The 20,294-nt window shown below is 38.8% G+C and overlaps 1 protein-coding gene across 5 annotated transcripts in view; it reads left to right on the top strand.

The window, feature by feature from the left end:
* dmrt1 (doublesex and mab-3 related transcription factor 1) overlaps positions 1–18,520 on the top strand; it is a 31,668-nt gene extending 13,148 nt beyond the window's left edge. For 4 of the 5 annotated variants that reach the window (XM_037776877.1, XM_037776876.1, XM_037776879.1 and 1 more), the window contains one exon: positions 18,043–18,230. In XM_037776877.1, coding sequence (XP_037632805.1) covers positions 18,043–18,191 — 149 coding nt within the window. In that variant the 3' untranslated portion in view covers positions 18,192–18,230. Of the gene's footprint in view, positions 1–18,042 lie in introns of all 5 variants that reach the window. The other variant, XM_037776880.1, reaches the window with a different exon arrangement.
* The last annotated feature ends 1,774 nt before the right edge of the window (positions 18,521–20,294 follow it).

Raw genomic sequence — 20,294 nt, 5'->3', positions numbered from 1 at the left:
CATATTTCAGCCACAGTAGAGAGAAGTAGAAAAAAAGTATTCTTTTGCAGTAGAAATATGAGGGGTGATGGTTATCTTTGCTCTTCTTGCAGTACTGTGTCTTATACGGTAATAATGGTAGAGGTCGATCGATTAATCTGTTTGGTCAATTAATCGTCGCCAATAGGACGTTTTACAAACTATCGTTTTTTGGACGTGCAAACTGGCGGTGTTTTGAGATGTCAAACAGTAGCGTGACACATTGTATTTTAGTTTATTTAACTTAGTTCACAGAAGAGCTGTTAAAGGTAAAGATCAGCCGAAATAAATGTCTTTCTTTAACCCAGATCTGTTAAATAGAGCAATATGTTAACAGAGTCTGGCAGTCACTGGACTGCAACAACTCCAGTGTGTATTTTCAGACCAATGCGCCGTCGGGAGGCAGTCTCCCATGTGTGTGACGTTATTGGTTTGCGTGAGAGGTGTTTCAGGGCAGATATCCGTTCACACTGATGTCAGACGTGGGTCACTTCAAACATCAACGTGAACTGTCAAGGCAGAAAGATCAGATCTGGACCAAAATTTGGAATTGAGCATCAAGTCCTGTAATGTGAAAGTAGCCTTAGTTATATGGTTTGTAATAAAGTCAAAGATTTCCGACAGTGTCAAATTTTTATTCATGAAGGGTGGGGGATATTGGCATCAGCTTTTTCCTGCTCCAAACTATCCTTGTTATATCAGACTTTTAAAAATACACAATCATCCGACCTCTAATCAGAAGTAGCGCCTGCTACAGGATGGCGTTCCTATAAAACAATTTGTTTTCAGTATTTCTTGTTATACAGAGCTGAAAGAGGAAATTAGTTGGAGGTTTGATTCAGCATTTTATTGTCAAAGAGTCAGTCTAAACATTTGGTGCAACCACTGCCAAATCCAGTATGTGGGTGTGCGTCATATCTGAACAGGACGCTTCCATCGTCTGAAGATGAACCCTGTTTTGTGAGAGCCTCTTTGTCTAAGCTAGTCCTTTCCCTGTCTGTGCAGTTGTGTGTGTGCAAGTCCTGGACTATGTCCTTGATGTTGCTCCAAGGCTAATTCATATCTTATCAGCTGAGTTGAAATCACTCTGCAGGGTTATAAGCACGTTGTTCTTGTAAGCAACAGATAATGAACTTATTATCTTGTACTGTAGCTTTTCTCCTTTTTATTTTGGTGCTGCCGAGTTATTATAGTCTGAATTACCGTATTCAACGTTGCTTTTAGCTGCTGTGACATGGAGCTTTATTTCCAATTGGAGCTGAAACAATTAGTTTTGTAATTAATTGAATAGTCAAACAACAGAAAATGTATTTGTTTTGTCATTTTTATGCAAAATTCTCAAACATTCTCTGTTTTAAGGATAAATGAAATGCCTTTGGGGGGTTTTGGACTAGGGCTGCAACTAATGATTAATTTAATTGTTGATTATTTTCTTGATTAATTGATTAGTTGTTTGGTCTATAAAATGTCAGAAAATGGTGAAACGTGTGGATCAGTGTTTCCCAAAGCCATAGATGACATCCTCAAATGTCTTGCTTTGTCCACAACTCAAAGATATTCAGTTTGCTGTCATAGAGGAGCAAAGAAACCAAAACATATTCACATTTAAGGAGCTGGAATCAGAGAATTTAAAAAAAAAATTCTTAAAAAATTACTCAAACTGAATAATCGATTGTGAAAATATTTAATTTAATTTTGATTAATTTAATAGTTGACAAGTCGATTATTTCCTTGATTAATCAAAAGTTCCCACAGCCCACGATGACATCTTTAAATTACTTGTTTTATCTGAATAACAGTCTAATACCCTAAAAATATTCAGTTTACTATCAAAGAAGACTGAACCTGCAAATATTCACATTTGAGTTGACAAAACTATTTATTTTTGGCATTTTTGTTTAAAAAAAACAAAAACTTTTACAATTAATCGATCATCAAAATAGTTGCTGATTAATATTAATATTCCGAAATTGTGGGGGACATTTTCATTATTTTGTGACATTTTTTAAAGATTAAATGATTAATCAGTTAATCCACAGATTAATGGGCAGATTAATTGATAGTAAAATGTTGCAGCCCAATTTCCAAAATCACCAAACCAGCTAAAGTAAGGAAGGTAATAGCGTACATCCTGGTTGTTGATTGAATTTAACATTTGTTTCAGCCACATCTCCTTTTAATCCTTGAATTGTTTTGCGTTGACTGAACATGTCGTGAACCTCCGGATCATCCATGAGGAGGAAGTAGCTGTGAGCTCTGAGCCTACCTGCCCTCCCCTTCTACCTGGCTGCCAAACAGCGCCCCGTCAGATTTATCTCCCTCCCAGGATAGGGCTAATCAGTTGGCCAAATACAGAGATCCAAATAACCTTCAGGAGTGCCACGCTGTCCTTTCCCCTCCTCGCCTCCTCCTCTTCCTCCGCCCTCCCCCTCCGCGGGCCCCGCTGTCTCCGCAAAATTGCCTTCTGGAGTTAGTGAGCGGGAACAGTTAAGATTTACAAACAATGATGAAGCTTGTCATGCGTCTTTCTCCATCCGTCACGGCGGGCCGGGCGGAGCTGTGGGTAGAGCCGTCCTGGTGTTCTTCATAAAAGCCAGCTCTCTGTGAAATACGCCCCCGGCCGGCCTGTTTACTGCCCCGCGCTCGTCAGCAGCCCCGCCGCCGTAAATTGCCGAGCGGGAGGTGACAGCGCAGTCCATCAAACTCCCACCCCACCTCGCTGCCCTCCCAACATCTCACCTCACATATATATACACACACACAGAGACACACACACTGTTTCTCCACAAACACCCGCCCCACTTCCTCACGAGGAGGCTCAGATGAGCTGCCCCAAAAGAGTTATGGCTGTTTCAGTCTTACAGGAGACAGCTTCAAGCCGAGTCTGTCCGTGTTTATGTTCTTTCTTTTTTGTCCTTGTCGAGACTTTTTTTTTCAAAATTCAAAACTGCTCAAAGTTTGTAAGCACAGCAACTTTCCTTTCACGTACTTCTTACTGTTTTTTTTTAGAAAACAAGATTCATACTAATGTCAGACCTCAAAATCGAGCGCCGCCGCGCCGGCTATACGTTTGTCTGTTTTGTTATATTGGTGTCAGCACGGAGCGTACAGTAATTTAAATGCAAATCAGATTGTTGAGGTATTGCAGATGTTAATCCTGCTAATCGATAGACCTGTGTGAGCCCATTAAGTTAGAAATCCATTACTATCTTTCTAGATGATATTCTATTGATTTTTCTTGCTTCAATCTATACTGTACTGTACACCAAAGTGAGTTACTGCGTATAAAGTCTGTCGTTTCAGGCTTTCCGCCTCCTCTGAAAAAAAAAAGGAGTAAAAAAAACGAGAGATTGGCGTCAGTAAGTTTCTTTGTTTCGTGTGTAAAATGGGATTTACCTGCTTTCAGATCAGATTACTTCAAACTCACACCCACACACTCTCTCACATACACACATAAACAGTTAAGGAAGTCCCTTCAAACACACACACTTTCTCGAGGCCACACTCATTCTGGAGATGTCAAAAAGACCTCTCACTCTTTTGGATTTATTAAACCCGAAACAAATCGGTACTTCTAACCCAAGAGGTGACCTTTTCAAAGGAAGTGCTGTTTCATGTCATGTAGCAGCAAGAGTTCATTTCCTTTGGTCACTGACATGCTGAGAACATCACTCAGCTCAGCACATGCACTCTGTGTTGTTTCACTACCTGAGGAAAGCAAAGGCTAGAAGAGGACTGTTTGTTTTTGTTGTAATGTTTTCATCTTGACCATTAATACTGTAGCAACATGTTTTTTACTACTCATATCATTAAGTTGTAGTACCTCAAAGTATCCGATTAAATATTGGTTTTGATGGCAAAGTTTGTTCAACATAATTTCAACATGTAGTTAGGACCGGCTTGAGATTTAAACCAGGGCTGTCAAAGTTAATGCGATAATAACGCATTAACGCAAATTCATTTTAATGCCACTAATTTCTTTAACGCATTAACGCAATCGATCTTTCGGAGGCTCAGTTTTAAAGCTAGATTGAAGATATCATGGCATCATATGAAACTAAAAACCTAAGGAATCAATTGGTACCAACCATCATACTAACTTGTCGCAAAGGAGGCTAAATAACACTACAAACTTATGCTAAATTTTGGCGAGGAAAAAGTGTCACGGCCATATTCTGACCTCAAGATGTGTGAATGAAAATGGGTTCTATGGGTACCCACGAGTCTCCTCTTTACAGACATGCCCACTTTATGATAATCACATGCAGTTTGGGGCAAGTCATAGTCAAGTCAGCACACTGACATACTGACAGATGTTGGTGCCTGTTGGGCTGCAGTTTGCCATGTTTTGATTTGAGCATATTTTAATGCTAAATGCAGTACCTGTGAGGGTTTCTGGACAATTTTTTTCATTGTTTTGTGTTGTTAATTGATTTCTAATAATAACTATAACATACATTTGCATAAAGCAAGCATATCTGCCTACTCCCATGTTGATAAGAGTATTAAATACTTGACAAATCTTCCTTTAAGGTACATTTTGAACAGATAAAAAATGTATTTGCGATTAATTTGCAATTAATTGCGATTAACTATGGACAATCATGCGATTAATCACAGTTAAATATTTTAATTGATTGACAGCCCTAATTTTGAACACATTAATTTGAATTCTGTTGAAACGATGATTATATGTAACCTAGTCATCTAAAAGAAATGTAACTTTTCAACCAAATCTAGGCAGGTTTTAACCTAAATCCTAAACAATCCCTGTGTCCACTGGGATTCACGTGGCATTTTCTGGCAGTCCCTGCTTGACTCGAGGGTTGCAGTATCTTACAAAAAGTTATTCCTCATTTTTCATGCGTATACCTACGAATGTCCAGCAACGCGTGACGCACGTGTTTATTTTCGCTCCAGTCTTTTCAAAATAAACTTCCGTCTTCACTGGAAACAACTTGGTTAGGTTTAGGCAACAAAACTACTTACTTAGGTTTAGGAAAAGATTGTGGTTTGGGTTAAAATAACTCTGAAAGTGGCAAAACTTAAGTACAGAAATTCCATGACAAATAAACCAACGTTGACTTCTGGTTCAGGGAAACGGGAAAATCCGATGTTTTTTGACCCACAAATCCTCCCCGAACCTCCTCCCTATGAAGCATTTGACGCTCTTGATACTTCCTGGTTCACGATTACATGGATTACAGCTGAATTTATTTAGTGGGATATATACGAATTACAGTGCATTGCTTTTTGTAGGTATAGCTACGAACGGTGTCTGAGAACAGCCTGAGGTAATGACTTGATTCGACCTGTAAGTAAGAGCCAGCAGCAGAGAAAGTGACCCTGCTGGGGGCCCGTCAGGCCCCGGAGGGCCCCATTGAATGTGTGGCTGATTGAGTGTCTCTCCTGGTTCTTGGTTACAGTGGAAAAGTCCTGTCAGATTGTGTTCCCCACCCTGCTGTGCTGCTAAGTGCCCCAATAGCCTCTGGGGCCTGTGGATGGGCTAAATACCAGTGTAATTGTCTGCTCACGGCACAAGCACTGTTGTAATGTGTTGTACAACACCACCATTAACATGGGCCTGGGGCTGTAGAGACATTAAATGGCCGGGGCTGTGTAGTTTATGTCCTCTTCCCCTCACTCTATTTCTCTCTCGCACTTACTCACTAACACACACTCTCACACTGTCCAGCTTTGAGGGACCAGAAAGGAATTGAAATGTGATTCTCTGACTTCTGTTTTATCTTATGCTGTCTTTTGTGCAGCAATATATAATCATCAAAGGTAGTGTGAGTTGTTTTAGTCTGATGTCCTGTTTCTGCAAATTTTAGTATGTTTGTTTCTGTCAATGCAAGTTATTATACATTTTGAGAGCTTTGCTTGAAAAATGCTTATTTTTATTGACGCTATCTTAAATGTTTTCTTGGTCTCCAGATACTACATTCCAGATAAGAGAAGAGTTGATAGTAATTCTTATATGTTTATCCAGGTTGCCTTTAATTGTTACTGTGCCATCACAGAATCAAAAAGCAGCAGCGTTTAGTTTGTGGACTTTATTTGCCTCATAGGTTGCCCTGAACGTCTAATTGGTTGAGCTTTTTCGGGGGTTTCAGTCAATATCTACAGACACTACTTAAAGCTGAAACCTACTGGAACCTGGTATCAATGTCAATCAATTAAAATATTTAATTGCGACTAATTGCATGATTGTCCATAGTTAATCGCAATTAATAGCAGATTAATCACACATTTTTATCTGTTCAAAATGTAGCTTAAAGGGAGATTTGTCAAGTATTTAATACTCTTATCAACATGGGAGTGGGCAAATATGATGCTTTATGCAAATGTATGTTTCTATGTATTACTGGAAATCAATTAACAACACAAAACAATGACACATATTGTCCAGGAACCCTCACAGGTACTGCATTTAGCATAAAAAATATGCTCAAATCATAACATGGCAAACTCAAGCCCAACAGGCAACAACAGCTGTCAGTGTGTCAGTGTGCTGACTTGACTATGACTTGCCCCAAACTGCATGTGATTATCATAAAGTGGGCATGTCTGTAAAGGGGAGACTCGTGGGTACCCATAGAACCCATTTTCATTCACATATCTTGAGGTCAGAGGTCAAGGGACCCCTTTGAAAAATCGCCATGACAGTTTTTCCTCCGCAAAATTTAGCGGAAGTTTGGAGCGTTATTTAACCCCCTTTCGCGACAAGCTAGTATGACATGGTTGATACCAATGAATTCCGTAGGTTTTTCTAGTGTCATGTGAACCAGTATCTTCACTCTAGCTTTAAAATTAAGCCCGCTACAACCTGCAAATTGCGTTAATGCGTAAAAGAAATCAGTGGCGTTAAAATGAATTTGCGTTACTTTGACAGCCCTGGTTATAATGTTTCCCTAAATTAATGTCAAAGAAAAGACAGTAAAGAAGTGTGCTCTTTTTAATTAAAATGCATTAATAATACAGCAAAAAATGCAGTTTAACTGTACTATTTCTAATTTCTAACCACTATTATGGGAATAAGATAACTAATTGAATGTGTATAATGTGTTATTTGCTAATAGGTTGACAAAAGTGAAGCCTGCATGTAAACAAAGAAATGTACATTTCAGATTACTTTGAGTAATATCCTTAATTGGAGGGGTTGCATGTGTTTTGTGCTTCAATTTAGACGAATATCTGTCCAAACTAAAACAACAGTTCTATTCTAACATTTGAAAACATGTTTTTTTGCATAGGGTGTGTTTCTAAATGTAATCCGCATGTAAAATACTTCATACACTCTCGTTTCTACACACACATAAAGTAGATGTTTTCCTGATATCTCTGTTTAAAACAAACTTGGTTAGTTCCGGTGCTTTCCTACCTAATCATGCTCTTGTAGTCACCTTCCTTGCGTTGTTTTGAGCAGCGGCGGCAGCTCAGCGTGGATTGACGAATGGTATCGCCTTGGCAGCTCCCTGAAACAGCTGAACGACTTGGATAAACACATATGGCAGCTTTAGCACCCGCGGGAGGCGTCCTTCTCTCCATAGCAATATATTTCACTCTTCCTGTGTCCTTTACTTTGGCATTTTTCTTACCCTGTCGACTCACAATGAATCTCTTGTTTAAAACGTAATGATAGAAAAGTCCCGCAAATATTGATCGGGCTGCCTCAACTCATTATTGCATATCCATAACTTTTCGACGGATCACGTCAAGAAGCCCGGCGATAGACTGACAGGCCATTTTGTGAGTTGATGGGGCACAGTAGCCGAAATGGAGATTTAGCATAGGGACGAGGGCTGTGTCACGCCTCTCCGGCAGTCATCTTCATCAGGGACAGATCGGTTAACAATGCAGGAGCAAAGGTTCCTCTCTGCTTAATTAGCCTTTGACCCCGACACCGATGCCTTCTGTCAGCCTGCGTCGGCCCTCCGCTCTCTCCAGCTCCATAGCAAACCAATAATGAGCGTTTAAGTGTTTTCTGACCCCCCGTAATGGCTGCATAACAGACTGCATCGCTTTGAACTATTGTCTCAACAGCTCTTCATTTGTTTGGGATGAAAGAATGAGGAATATGTGGAAGATTTAACTTGAAAACACAATGAAATTAATAGTCCGTATTCATGATAATGCAAAAGCTATTATTTGACTCTTTATTTAGTTCTCTGATTAAGATGTTTGATGTGGCTTGAAATTAGTAGTAGCTCTGGCTTCACTGCCAGGATTGCTGTAAGAGCAGTGGTCACAGTTCAGTGTCGCACTTGTGGCGTTTGCTTTACCATCACCAGCAATATTTCAGAAGCCTTAATTATTTAGTGAATGCATGTGGTTGTTTTTTAGTAAAACCTCAGTGGAAAGTTACTTCACACAGCAGCTGAAAATACCAGTTTGGATGATCTTGTCCTTCATGTGACACGATCAGATGTTTTCAAAAATGCAACCTTGTCTCTTTGAAATTATGTTTATACACCGTTTAGAAATTAAATTATGCCAAAATTATGTTTTAAATCAAGCTAGCGGCGAGCTTGTAGGGATGACGGTGGTGGTCGGTCCATCACTTTGGTCCAGACTGAAATATCTCAACAAATATTTAATGAATACCCAGGAAATTCTGTACAGATAATTCATGGTACCCAGGGGATGAATTGTAATGACTTTGGTGAAAGTCATTACAAGAGAGTCCGGACCGCCTAACACCACCAGCAAGTTTACATTTTCCCCTCATCTAGTGAACTAGCTCAACATCAAATAGATGGATTGTGGTACCGACGTTCGTGGTGCCCAGTAAACGTATCCTCATACAACGGCTCGTATGATATCTTACGAAAAGTAATTCCTCATTTTTTGTGCGTTTTCCTACAAATGTCCAGCAACACGTGTCAATTTCCCCTCGTTACATGCATACTGTCTTTTCAAAATAAACTTCTGTCTTCACAGGAAACAACTTAAGGTTTAGGCAGCAAAACTACTTAGTTAGGTTTAGGAAAATATCGTGGTTTGGGTTAAAATAACTCCAGAAGTTAACTGCTGTATGAGCACTGAGCGCTGTGCAGTGTGGTGCTGATTAGCTAGCCAGTGGGACACACACATATAGCTTCCATTCACATGATGGGTATCGAATGAAATACTCAGTATCAGTATCACTTTTAGGGTACTAGTATTAGTACTAGCATCGCAATTTTTTAAACAATACCCAGCCCTAGTCACCATCCACTCCAACCACCTCCTCTCCGTAACGTTATATGGACTCGCAGGTGGCTAAGAAGATGTGGACAGTACGCCTTGTCCATTTTGCAGAGAGAATTGGAAGTAAGCTAGCTAAGTTTTACTATATCTATTGTAGTACATTGTCATCTTGATAGCTACGCTATGATTACTGTAAAAAAAGTAGAAATAAGGCACTGACGTTGGGGAATCGGCTCGTGGCTCTGCTTCAACTGTGCGAGAGCCTGTGGTCGGCCGACCAAATTTTCTGACATGTCAGAAATTCGTCCGACGGCCGGTCGGGAGGAGTTAATCGGTCCTCGGTCCCCCCTGTACACTGCACAGCAAACGACGCCCGATGAAGCTGAGATTCGGTCCGACTCTAAAATGAGTTGTGCGGCTCAAAATGCGGGCCAGAAACGGGCTAAAATCGTACAGCGCATGCCCAGCTTTAGTTCATTTAATGCACATACCATAACATAAATGTGTTGAAACAATTGATACCTCATCTTTTTGGCTTCATATTGTTATCAGACATCGGTTACATCATAAAAGACTTGCAGAATTAGGAGTGATTCAGAAAACAATCATATATGAGCAGTGATTTGAAACTGAGGGTGAAGGTCTGCGGTGTGAACATCAGCTGAGTGGCGTGAGCCTCCACTGTTCAGTGCTCTGTATTTAAAGCCTGTCTGCTCTTTGACTGAGTTTTCTGGGCCATTAAGTCCTGCTGCTGGCCTGATTATGAGGACCCAGACGCCCATAACGTCTCTGGAGAGGGGAGCGTCCATCTCTACAAGGGTCGTCCTCAGTCGGACACCCATGGGACCCTTTCAAACTGGCCAGGGACGATTTTTTTAGACACAGCTCGTATCATTTTAATGGGAGCCATTTAATCCCAGGCCAACCTTGTCATGTGACAGGCAACTCTTCATTCTTAAGATTGAATTTTTATTCCCGTGATGATAGCCTCCACTAAGTGCTCTTGTCCCTGGACGGCACTGACAAATTCACACAGGTGATTGTTGTTGTTGTTTTTTTGGTAACTTGTTAAGGTTGTGCATTAAATATTGTCACACTGAGTAAATTCTAGACTGTGAAACACGGTTGAAAGCTCCGGAAAATGCTAGTAAATAGACCTTGAGTTAAGATTATTTCGTTATACTTTCACACTTGATTATTACATTGCGTTTAAAATACTTATTAATGTGGTTTAACTACAATAACAACATGCAGCTAACTGTGTAGCAAGTGTGTCGACAATGTCAATTATCATTAATGACCTACTATTAACATACATGCGTTTTTTGTTTTTGTTTTGTTTCAATTTACGTTAACCACGAAATTTAAAACTGTACCGCAACCATAATCCGGGAGAAAATACGCTTCCCTCGAAACATAATCAAGATGCAGTTTAGTTATATGAGAACATCATTTTGTAGGAGACAGGGTTGAATTATTCATACACTATATGGTACTATATATAGTATGTGGACTCCTGAACATTACACCCACATGTGATTGTTGAACATCAGTATTATTCTCCTGCTATAACAGCCTCCATTCTTCTCTGTAGACTCTCCACCAGATATTTAAACCTGCTGCAGGGATTTTCCCCAATTAGTCACAAGAGCGTTAGTGAAGTCCAACACTGACGTTTGGCAATGAATAATAAATTCTTCCTCACCACTGGCTTTGTGCATGGGGTTATTCGTCATGTTGAAACAGGAAAAGGGCCTTCACCAAACTGTTACCACAAAGTTGGAAGAACGCTGTTGTCTAAAATATCATCGTATGCTGGTGGCAGAATTAATATTTACATTAACTAAAAGGCTTAGCCCAAATCATGAAAACAGCCCCGCTTCAAAAATTTGTGTAACTATATGGGTGCCCATATTCCATGTAATAAATTATATCTAAAATAAATGTGTGAGAGCTAATCGATTACTATTTTGATGATCGATCATTTTAGTCATCGTCGAAGCAAAAATGCCAAACATTTGCTGGTTCCAGCTTCTAAACGGTGTTGATTTGCATCTTTTTTATTATTATTTATTATGTGTTTCTGGTTGTCCGTCCATCCATACGTACGTACGCGTGTCCCATTCTCATAAATGCTATATCTCAGGAACAACTTGATGGAATTTCTTCAAATTTGGCACAAACGTCCACTTGGACTCAAGGATGTTATTTTGGTGGTCAAATGTCAAAGGCTACTGTGACCTCAAAAAACGCATTTTTGGCCATAACTCAAGAATTCATATGCTAATAATGACAATTTTACACAAATGTCTAACAGGATGATGACATTTTGGACAGACATGGATGTAAACTGCAACCTGTCTGGTTGGCGGAGGCATATAGCCGCGAGGTGGTAATTTTAGTTTAATCTGTTTTATATAATTTAAATTAAATAGCTTTTAGTTTTTTAGCTGTTGGTGAGAGAAAACAAGACATTTCGATATGTCACTTTCCGAAAATTGAGATTTTTTTAATGCATTTTTAACTATATGTTTTAACTATTTTCCGACATTTTGAAGATTAAACAATAAATCGATTAATTGAGAGGATAATCTGCAGATTAATGAATAATGAAAATAATCATTAGTTGCAGCCCTAAAATGAGAATAATGATAACACATCAGGGCTATATTCCTTCATCATTTTGCTATGTCAGTTTATTTCCAAATTTGTGAATGATTGTTATATGTGGAATATTGCGAAGTAAACTGAGAAGCCATTAGATTAATAAAATCCTGAGTTAATGAGTAATAACATCTACTGCATTTATGTAAAATTATCATCACCGCAAATTCTCATCTTAATTGATTTTTAATGTTATTTGTGAGTGAATATATTTGCAGTTCTTCTTCCAGATAACTTCAGTGACTCACGTCACTAACAGTTTAATGCAGAATCGTGTGTGCACGCCTGTGTGTGTGTGTTTACTTAAGTGTTATCTACCCCTATGACCCTTGTGTACGGTGGATGAGTGTAGAGTATGAAACCCACAGAGAGAGCTTATCCCCGCTGCATCAGACTGAATTACCATCTCCTCTCACATCTGGGCTTTTGTTCCCCTCTTTGGCAGCAGCAGAAATGATTGCACCTTCATTCACTCCCTCCCTCCTCCTCCTAACAGGACAAGTGGGAGGTTAAAAAAGCTTCCTTTTGTTATTCCACACAAAGACTGTTTAATAGTTTGGAAATCTTATATAGAGTGCTGAGTGACTGGGAAAAGGGCAAAAGTTCATTCAGCAGAATAAACTCTCTTTCAACATCACCAGCAGATTACATTTGTCTTGTTACAAGCTACTCTGTGTACACAGTCTGAACCTGAAAATAGACTCTGTATTACACAAGAGAAGTGCAGTTATTACCACTCACAACTGTAACATGCAGTATCAGCAGAATTGTGCTATCAAAGATCTCATGTTCAAAATGTGGGACTGGTTTTGGCAGTTGTTAGGTGATTGGTGCCAAAAAATTCAATAACTTCAAATTATGAACGACATGTCTGCTCAGGGTTTTGATCCCAAAAGCATTGCTGCTTAACTATGGTTTTAAGTGTCATTGGCAGTGGTGGAAAGTGCTTTTACTCAAGTACTTGTACTTTACTTGAGTATAGAGCTGCAAATATTAATCAATTAGTTGTCAACTATCAAATTAATCACCAACTATTTTGATTAATCAGTAATTTTTAAGAAAACGTCAAAATTCTCTGATTCCAGCTTCTTAAATGTGAATATTTTCTGGTTTCTTTACTCCTCTATGACAATAAACTGAATATCTTTGAGTTGTGGACAAAACAAGACATTTGAGGACGTCATCTTGGGCTTTGGGAAACACTGATCAACATTTTTCACCAAAACAACTAATCGATTAATCAAGAAAATAATCGATAGATTAATCGACAATGAAAATAATTTGAAACTAGGTTGATTTATCTGAGCTTTCACACTGCAGATAAAGGCATTAACCAATCACATTATGCGGAACGAACATATTCAATACGGACACTATAGTGTACAACAAGACGGCGGCTCCATAGTCCGAACCAAGATGACAAACTTTATTATTCCTTTCAAACTTGACAAAGGCACCGCAGACCAGATCCACTCCAGATCCTACCTTTCACAATAAAAGCCCCAGACACTAACATCGATATTATATCGACATCATGATATGAGACTAGATATCGTCTTAGATTTTGGATATCATAATATCGTAATATGGCATAAGTGTTGTCTTTTCCAGGTTTTAAAGGCTGCATTACGGTAAAGTGACGTAATTTTCTGAACTTACCAGACTGTTCTAGCTGTTCTATTATTTGTCTTTTACACTTAAGTCATTATATCCACATTACTGATGATTATTTATCAAAAACCTCATTGTGTAAATATTTTGTGAAAGCACCAATAGTGAAACCTACAACATCGTTGCAATATCGATATCGAGGTATTTGGTCAAAAATATTGTGATATTTGATTTTCTCCATATCGCCCAGGCCTACCAGACATACTGCGTAACTGTTTACCAGAGGCCTTTCGCTTAAAGGAAACAAAATAAAATAGCTTAAAGTAGCTTAGTCTATACAACAACTTACCTCAGACAGACTGCCAGACGCTGCCCTGGGTCAATATGATCCCAGTAGTTGGTTCTCTACCTGCACAAATCCATCGAACATTTTTAAAAAGAAAAAAAGAGTTGCAATTGTCGCAAATTTGCATCGCTGCCGATATGAATAATTTGAAATATTCCCAGGCAAGTATTTCACATTTTCATGTCATTTATTTGTCACGCCCCCGGTGTATAGACGCCTTCAATGTCATTAACAGGTGCTCGACGGCTAATTGACAACAAGTCTTTCTGATGTTTCAGAAACATTAATCTGACAGATTAAACAATTTATCGTATTCCGTAAAGTTTCAGAAATAAAGCTGAAACCATCAGTTGATTCATTGACAATCATTCCACAGAAATTAATCGTAAGTATTTTGATGGTCATTAACAGGTGCTCGACGGCTAATTGAGTCTTTCTGGTGTTTCAGCAACATTAATCTGTATTAAACAGGAGAGCAGAGGACAGTCGGATGCAGCAGAGAACACGTGTACAAGCAGTGTGTCGTGATTTAACATCTCCAGTGAAACTAACACGTCCAGTTACGTTCAGCCTTTAATTACACATCATAGATTTCCTGCTGATGAACAGGCAGAGAATTAACAGTGAGCGGGGCTAATTCACAGCTGCTGCTCTCCTCCACCCACATGCTGTTATTGCTGTACAAGTAGACCGCTGAGAGCAGGGCGCACTTAGCTACACAAACATTAGTATTAACGATTGGGCTGCCAGTTTGGAATTGGTGACAAACTGCAGACGGGCAAAAATTGGAGTCCGAAACCAATCAGGAAGTTAATGAGGAGAAAAATTACTCCTCTTTTCCCCTCCCACCACTGCTGAGGAGGAGAGAGAGAGGTGGTGGAGGGTGAGGGATGAGGAAGCATGAGGGAGGCAAATTGAGAAGTCAGAGGATTCTGGGAAACACTGGACATCAGCTCTTGTTTATCTTAATGTTATCCTGATCAGAAGGTTATTCTGAGTAAACATATATTTGTTCATTATTTTTAGAAAATTTTAATATTTTAGGCGTAGACTGGAGCACATTTTTGTTTATTATCTGACAATGTTGATAATCAAATATCTTGCATTTGTTTTATTATATTTTGTGAGATATTTCCCCCTACATTTCTTTGAAGGGTCAGCTCTCCTTTTGAGAACCATTACATTTATCTCTCTAACAATAACTGCTGCAACTAGTGATTGTTTTCAAAATCGATTCATCTGCAGATGATTTTCTTGAGTCCTTAATTAATCATTTGGTTTATTAAATGTCAGAAAACAGTGAAAATATATCCATCACAATTTCTCAAAGCCCAAGAAGATGTCTTCCGATATCTTGTTTTATCGCTCAATAGTCCAAAACTCTAAAATATTCACTTATATAATGATATGTAACAGAAGAGAACCAGCAAATATTCTAATTTAAGAAGCTGAAATCAAAGTTGTTGTTTTTTTTGGGGGGGCATTTTTGTTTAAAAAGTTACTGGACTTTCTGGATACTGACCACAATTTGTTCGTAGCAAAAGTACAGAAAGTTAGTATCAAATATCTTCTTATAGTCTTGTTTTCTTATTCATTGATCAGATAGTTGATTCATTGACAATCGAGCCAAAGAATCGTTATTATTTTGATCGATTAGCATTTTTCAAGCAAAAATACCAAATTATTACTTCCAGCTTCTCAAACGTGAGAATTTGCTTTGAGCTGTTCGTCTTACAAAATAAACAAGATGTTACCTATTTTTCACTATTTTCTGACATTATTTTTTGATTAATTGAGATATTGATGACTTCAATTATCTTTAGTTGCAGCTCTAGTAGAAAAATAATCAGGACGTCATGTTGGGCATTTTTCAACATTTTCTGACATTTTATAGACATTTATAGATAATTAATCGATTAATCAAGAAAACAGATTAGTCGACAATGAAATGAATCGTTAGTTGCAGCCCTAAACTTATGATCCTTACCTTTAACCTTGTTTATATTTTTTGACATTTTGCATATTTTAGATTTGTGGACGTTGGATATCTTTTTATTGATATTTTATGTTTGCACTCTTTCTTACTTTGTACTGCAACAGCTGCACAACAATTTGCCTCGGGATAAATAAAGTTCACTCTTATCTTAAATTGATATTTTTGGCTGAGCAAATCCTCTCAGTTGAGAAGCTGAAACTGGTGAATGTTTGTCATTTTTCATTTAATAAGTTACAGAAAAGATAAATAGTTATTAAGTGTTAGTAACATTTGAATGCCTGTACAAACACAGTATATAGCTGTTAACCATCCCGATGTCCTCACAGTGTTATTAGTGTGTGCAGTAGCTGCAGACGAGTGTTAAAACGGGTGGGTGCACACACAGTAGCTCTCATGTTAAAAGATCTTTTGTTTAGTGTTCAGTGTCTTCCCTTTTTGCTGACTGATTCAATTTGCTATAAATCTTGAAGAATCATTTTACCGTGCAGTCATATTTATATCAGGTGAATACAGAGAGGACCATTTATTGTGCAGCGCTGATGATACGACTTTTCTCTGTCTCACTCTAGTATTTCTCTTCTCCTTTTTATTTACTCGCCTTACAGTACGAAGACATTTTTTACTTTATGTGTGCTGCTGTGCTGTCTACCTACACGAGGCAATATGAATTTATCATATTAATGACTTGAGGAGTATCCAAGAAACAAGATTTGTAGCTCAATACCTGAAAGAGAAGTGAGAGATTTGAGGTTTATTTACTTTTCGAATACATAAATATACTTTACCATAGTGTTTTCCATAATTCTGAGAGGTAAATATTATCCTAGAAGTGGTATTTTATCCAAACACATTTTGTAATGGCTCAGTGTGTGGAGATGTTGGTAAGGATGTTGATGTCACATGGGCGACTTCATGAGTCCATGCAAATCTTTGTTTGCTTCCTCTTTTTGATGGTATTCACCAGTACCTATACTGGTGTGCGATACAGCATGTACTCTCAGTCGGGCTGGGCAATGTGACGATATATATCATCAAAACAATATAAAAATGTCTATCGTATTTATTTTCTATATCGTTTCTATCATGATATAGGCTAGGCCTTTATTTGTTTATTTTTTTCTTCTATAATTTCACTTAAAACCTTTATGTTCATTTTGCACTCAAGTTCTTAAAATGCGAAAATACGTTTTTCAAGTATTTAATTCACACAGGAGAATAACATTAGGCTTTACCATGTGGTTATTTCTTAAAGACTATCCATTTATTGAATTTCCAGAAAACATGTTGTATCGTGATAAATATCGTTATCGAGATATGAAAAGACCTATATCGTGATAGAAGATTTTGGCCATATCGCTCAGCCCTACCTCTCAGTATCAGTATCAGTGTAAATATGACGTCACGTTCTCGTTGTAATCGGAGCGACTCGGGGGGGGAAAAAACTTGGAAGGGATCTGACGCCTTTCGGGGGTGAAGACTCTTGTATTAACGTTGTTAACAGACGAAATCATGCAGGTTCACTAGAAACTCCTTCGGCCCACTTTATCGGGGCCTCCGGTAGCGACCAGCATGCCGCGGACTGCCAAGAGCAGAGCTTCATCTCCCTGCTCCGCCGGTCACCGGTGGGAGCCAACACCGACAACACGCTGCTGGAAGCCCAGGCCGTATTGCTGGGCCCGCTAGAGGGAAGGGAGGCACAGGAGAACCAGAAACAGGACTGCGTGGGGAAAACTGTCGGACCCTGCTGCAGTAGAAAATTAGGATTTCTAAAGAGACTCTGGTGCTCGTAAACACTACCGCTTTTGTCCGTAGGGACAGCTCGAAATCAACACAAAATGATAATGAAATGGAAATGAAGATAATAAAAATGAACCTTGAACTTGATTTATGACTTCATAACATTACTAGAACCTTAATCTACAACAAATTACACACTGAATTCAAATTAGCATGGAAAAATGTCACACAGAACTGCAAATGCAACCTACAAGTGTACAAGAGATACAGGATGCCTGCTGAATGTAAATACTGTACATGAACATTAACTCTCGCAAACACATTCTCGCGAGAGTTTTACACAAGATGGATCCGTTCTAAACTGAACCCTGCCAACTGTTGGATTATCTGCTTCAGAAAGTTAGTTTGGAGCATACAATGATCTTAAGTGCATCAGCTAGCTTCCTCAGTGACTGTCTTGTCTGTCTCGTCCCTGCAGCCTTCTCACCCGGCACTGGTCACGACTCCGCCATGACCTGCAGGTCCATCAGCTCCCTGGTTAACTCTGGTGTCAACGAGTGCGAGGCCGACAGCGAGATGCCAAACTTCACCGTCGACTCCATCATCGATGGCAACGCCTCCAAATAAACAGCTAAGGATGTTATTATACATTAACTTGCAAAACTATTTCATGGTTCACTGTTGCTGCAGGTTTCTGTTTCTGTCCAGGAGGCACGATAACGTTTATTCAATATCGTAGTTGAGAATACAGGTGGTTTTCGTTTAGTTCATTTTTAGCTGTTAAATATTTAGTTGACGCCAGTTCACGAGCATAGAAAGGGCTCGGAAAGTTAAAGAAAATAAATGTATGATATGAAGGGCTCATTCTAAGCTTACGAAAACACAGCAATTCTTAGTTTCAGGTGATCATACACTAATTAAAACACAGTTATGAATATTATATTCCATTTCTGCTAATAGATCCCCAGAAATTTTACACACTGTTCCTTAAAGGCATTTTTTTTTAAAGCAAAAATACTAACTGTTTTATGGTTTTTAGCTTCTGAAATGTTTGGATTTGCTGATTTTTCTTTTTTTAAATGAAAGTAAATTTGATATTTTTGGGATTCGGATTGTTGAGATGTCACCTTGGGATCTGGGAAATTGCCATTTGTCATTGTTTTCTGATGCTTTATTGACCAAATAACTAATCAATTAATCAAAAAAAAAATAAGCAGATTAATCGATGATAAAAAAAAGTTGATTATGTTTTTTAACAGATAAAAAACCTGGGTACAGTGTTTTTTGTTTAACTAATTACCCCCAAACAAATAGTTTTTTACTTAATGAACGTAATCCTGTGTTTATTAAAAAGAACAACTCAGGCAAGACTTTGCCAACTTTTCTGCCTTTGCAAAGCTGACTAGTACACCACTGTACTGCATATATTGTTGATGCGTTTTGTGTTTTATGGAGATTAATTTCTAACTGCATGCTTTGAAAGTGTTTATTTGTGTTTGTGTTTGAATAAGACAGCAACAAAAGTAATTTGGAGTCTTGGAGTTTATGTCGCTACAAGTTTTAGAGAAATAAAAACGCTCTAAGGTGATGGAGTGTAAATGTGATGCTGGAAACAACAATATAAAACAGACAAAGAAAATTACTTGTATTTTCTTTCTGCTGCGCTGTGGGAACATTCATTGGATTCTGCCCCATCTGTTGTAATCAATAACGTGACCATCTTGTTTTTTTATGAAACGCACTTACTCTTAATTTCATCCACCAGTGGTTTTAGAGAGAAGAATGTGGAGTTACCTATAAGGCTTTGACATTATAAATCACCTCTTGAGACCAGATTGTACAGCAGTATCGATTGATCCTGATATATCACAGAAATTTACTGTCACTTCTGTTTTCAATTAAAGATACAATCAGTCAGATAATGACTTAATTGGATTTTACAGAAGATTGAGTTTTATTGCCCCGTGCTTTACGAGTTTAGTTAAGGAAGGCCATTTTATCACGGTTGTCAGGGGCGACCGGCTGCCGCTTGCCTTGTCCTTCTGTAGCTGCTGCTGCCGCCGCCCCGGTGTTCAGCGCAGGGGAGAAAGTGTCACAGGATTGGTTTTCCTTGAGCTGCCTCTGCCTCCATGAATCATGCCCTCCCCGTAATAGATAAAATCTGCTCCGATCCCACCGTGACACCTCCGGGTGGAGTGATGGCCGCTCGATACAGACAGGAGGACGCAGTGAGCTCAGAGGTGGAAACTTTAAACTGGTTAGACAGTTTCTTAGATTATATATTCATATCTGACTGGAGTGTAAAGTTTATTATTTAATATTGGAGTTTCAGCTCATTCCTCAGGTGCAAAGATAAGCTGATATTTTTTTAGTCTTAGTCTTAAACCAAAATTATATTTTAAGTGTACACGACTACATGAGGGTCCATGTGACGTAAATTTCTTCATCAGAGAGTGTACGTGTGGGCTCTGCGTATGACCGCGTACCTCGAAAACTGCGCGTACTACCCCTGCATATGTGATTAACACGGACTCCCACGAAGTAGTATAATACGATACGTTCAATACCATCGCACAAGCCACCGTTTAGCTTTCCATTAACTACAATTTAAACCCATCCGCAGCAACAGTAAACACTCAGGGAAAGTGTGTTGGCGGTGTGGTGACGTATTATGAAGAGCGAAAGAGACACACATGGCGGGCGGGAGGGGAGGCGGATGCGTCCAACAAC

The sequence above is a fragment of the Sebastes umbrosus genome, chromosome 8, assembly GCF_015220745.1.
Source record: "Sebastes umbrosus isolate fSebUmb1 chromosome 8, fSebUmb1.pri, whole genome shotgun sequence".
NCBI lineage: Eukaryota > Metazoa > Chordata > Actinopteri > Perciformes > Sebastidae > Sebastes > Sebastes umbrosus.
Note: the sequence above shows the minus strand (reverse complement) of the source record. Positions and strands in the feature narration are given on the sequence as shown.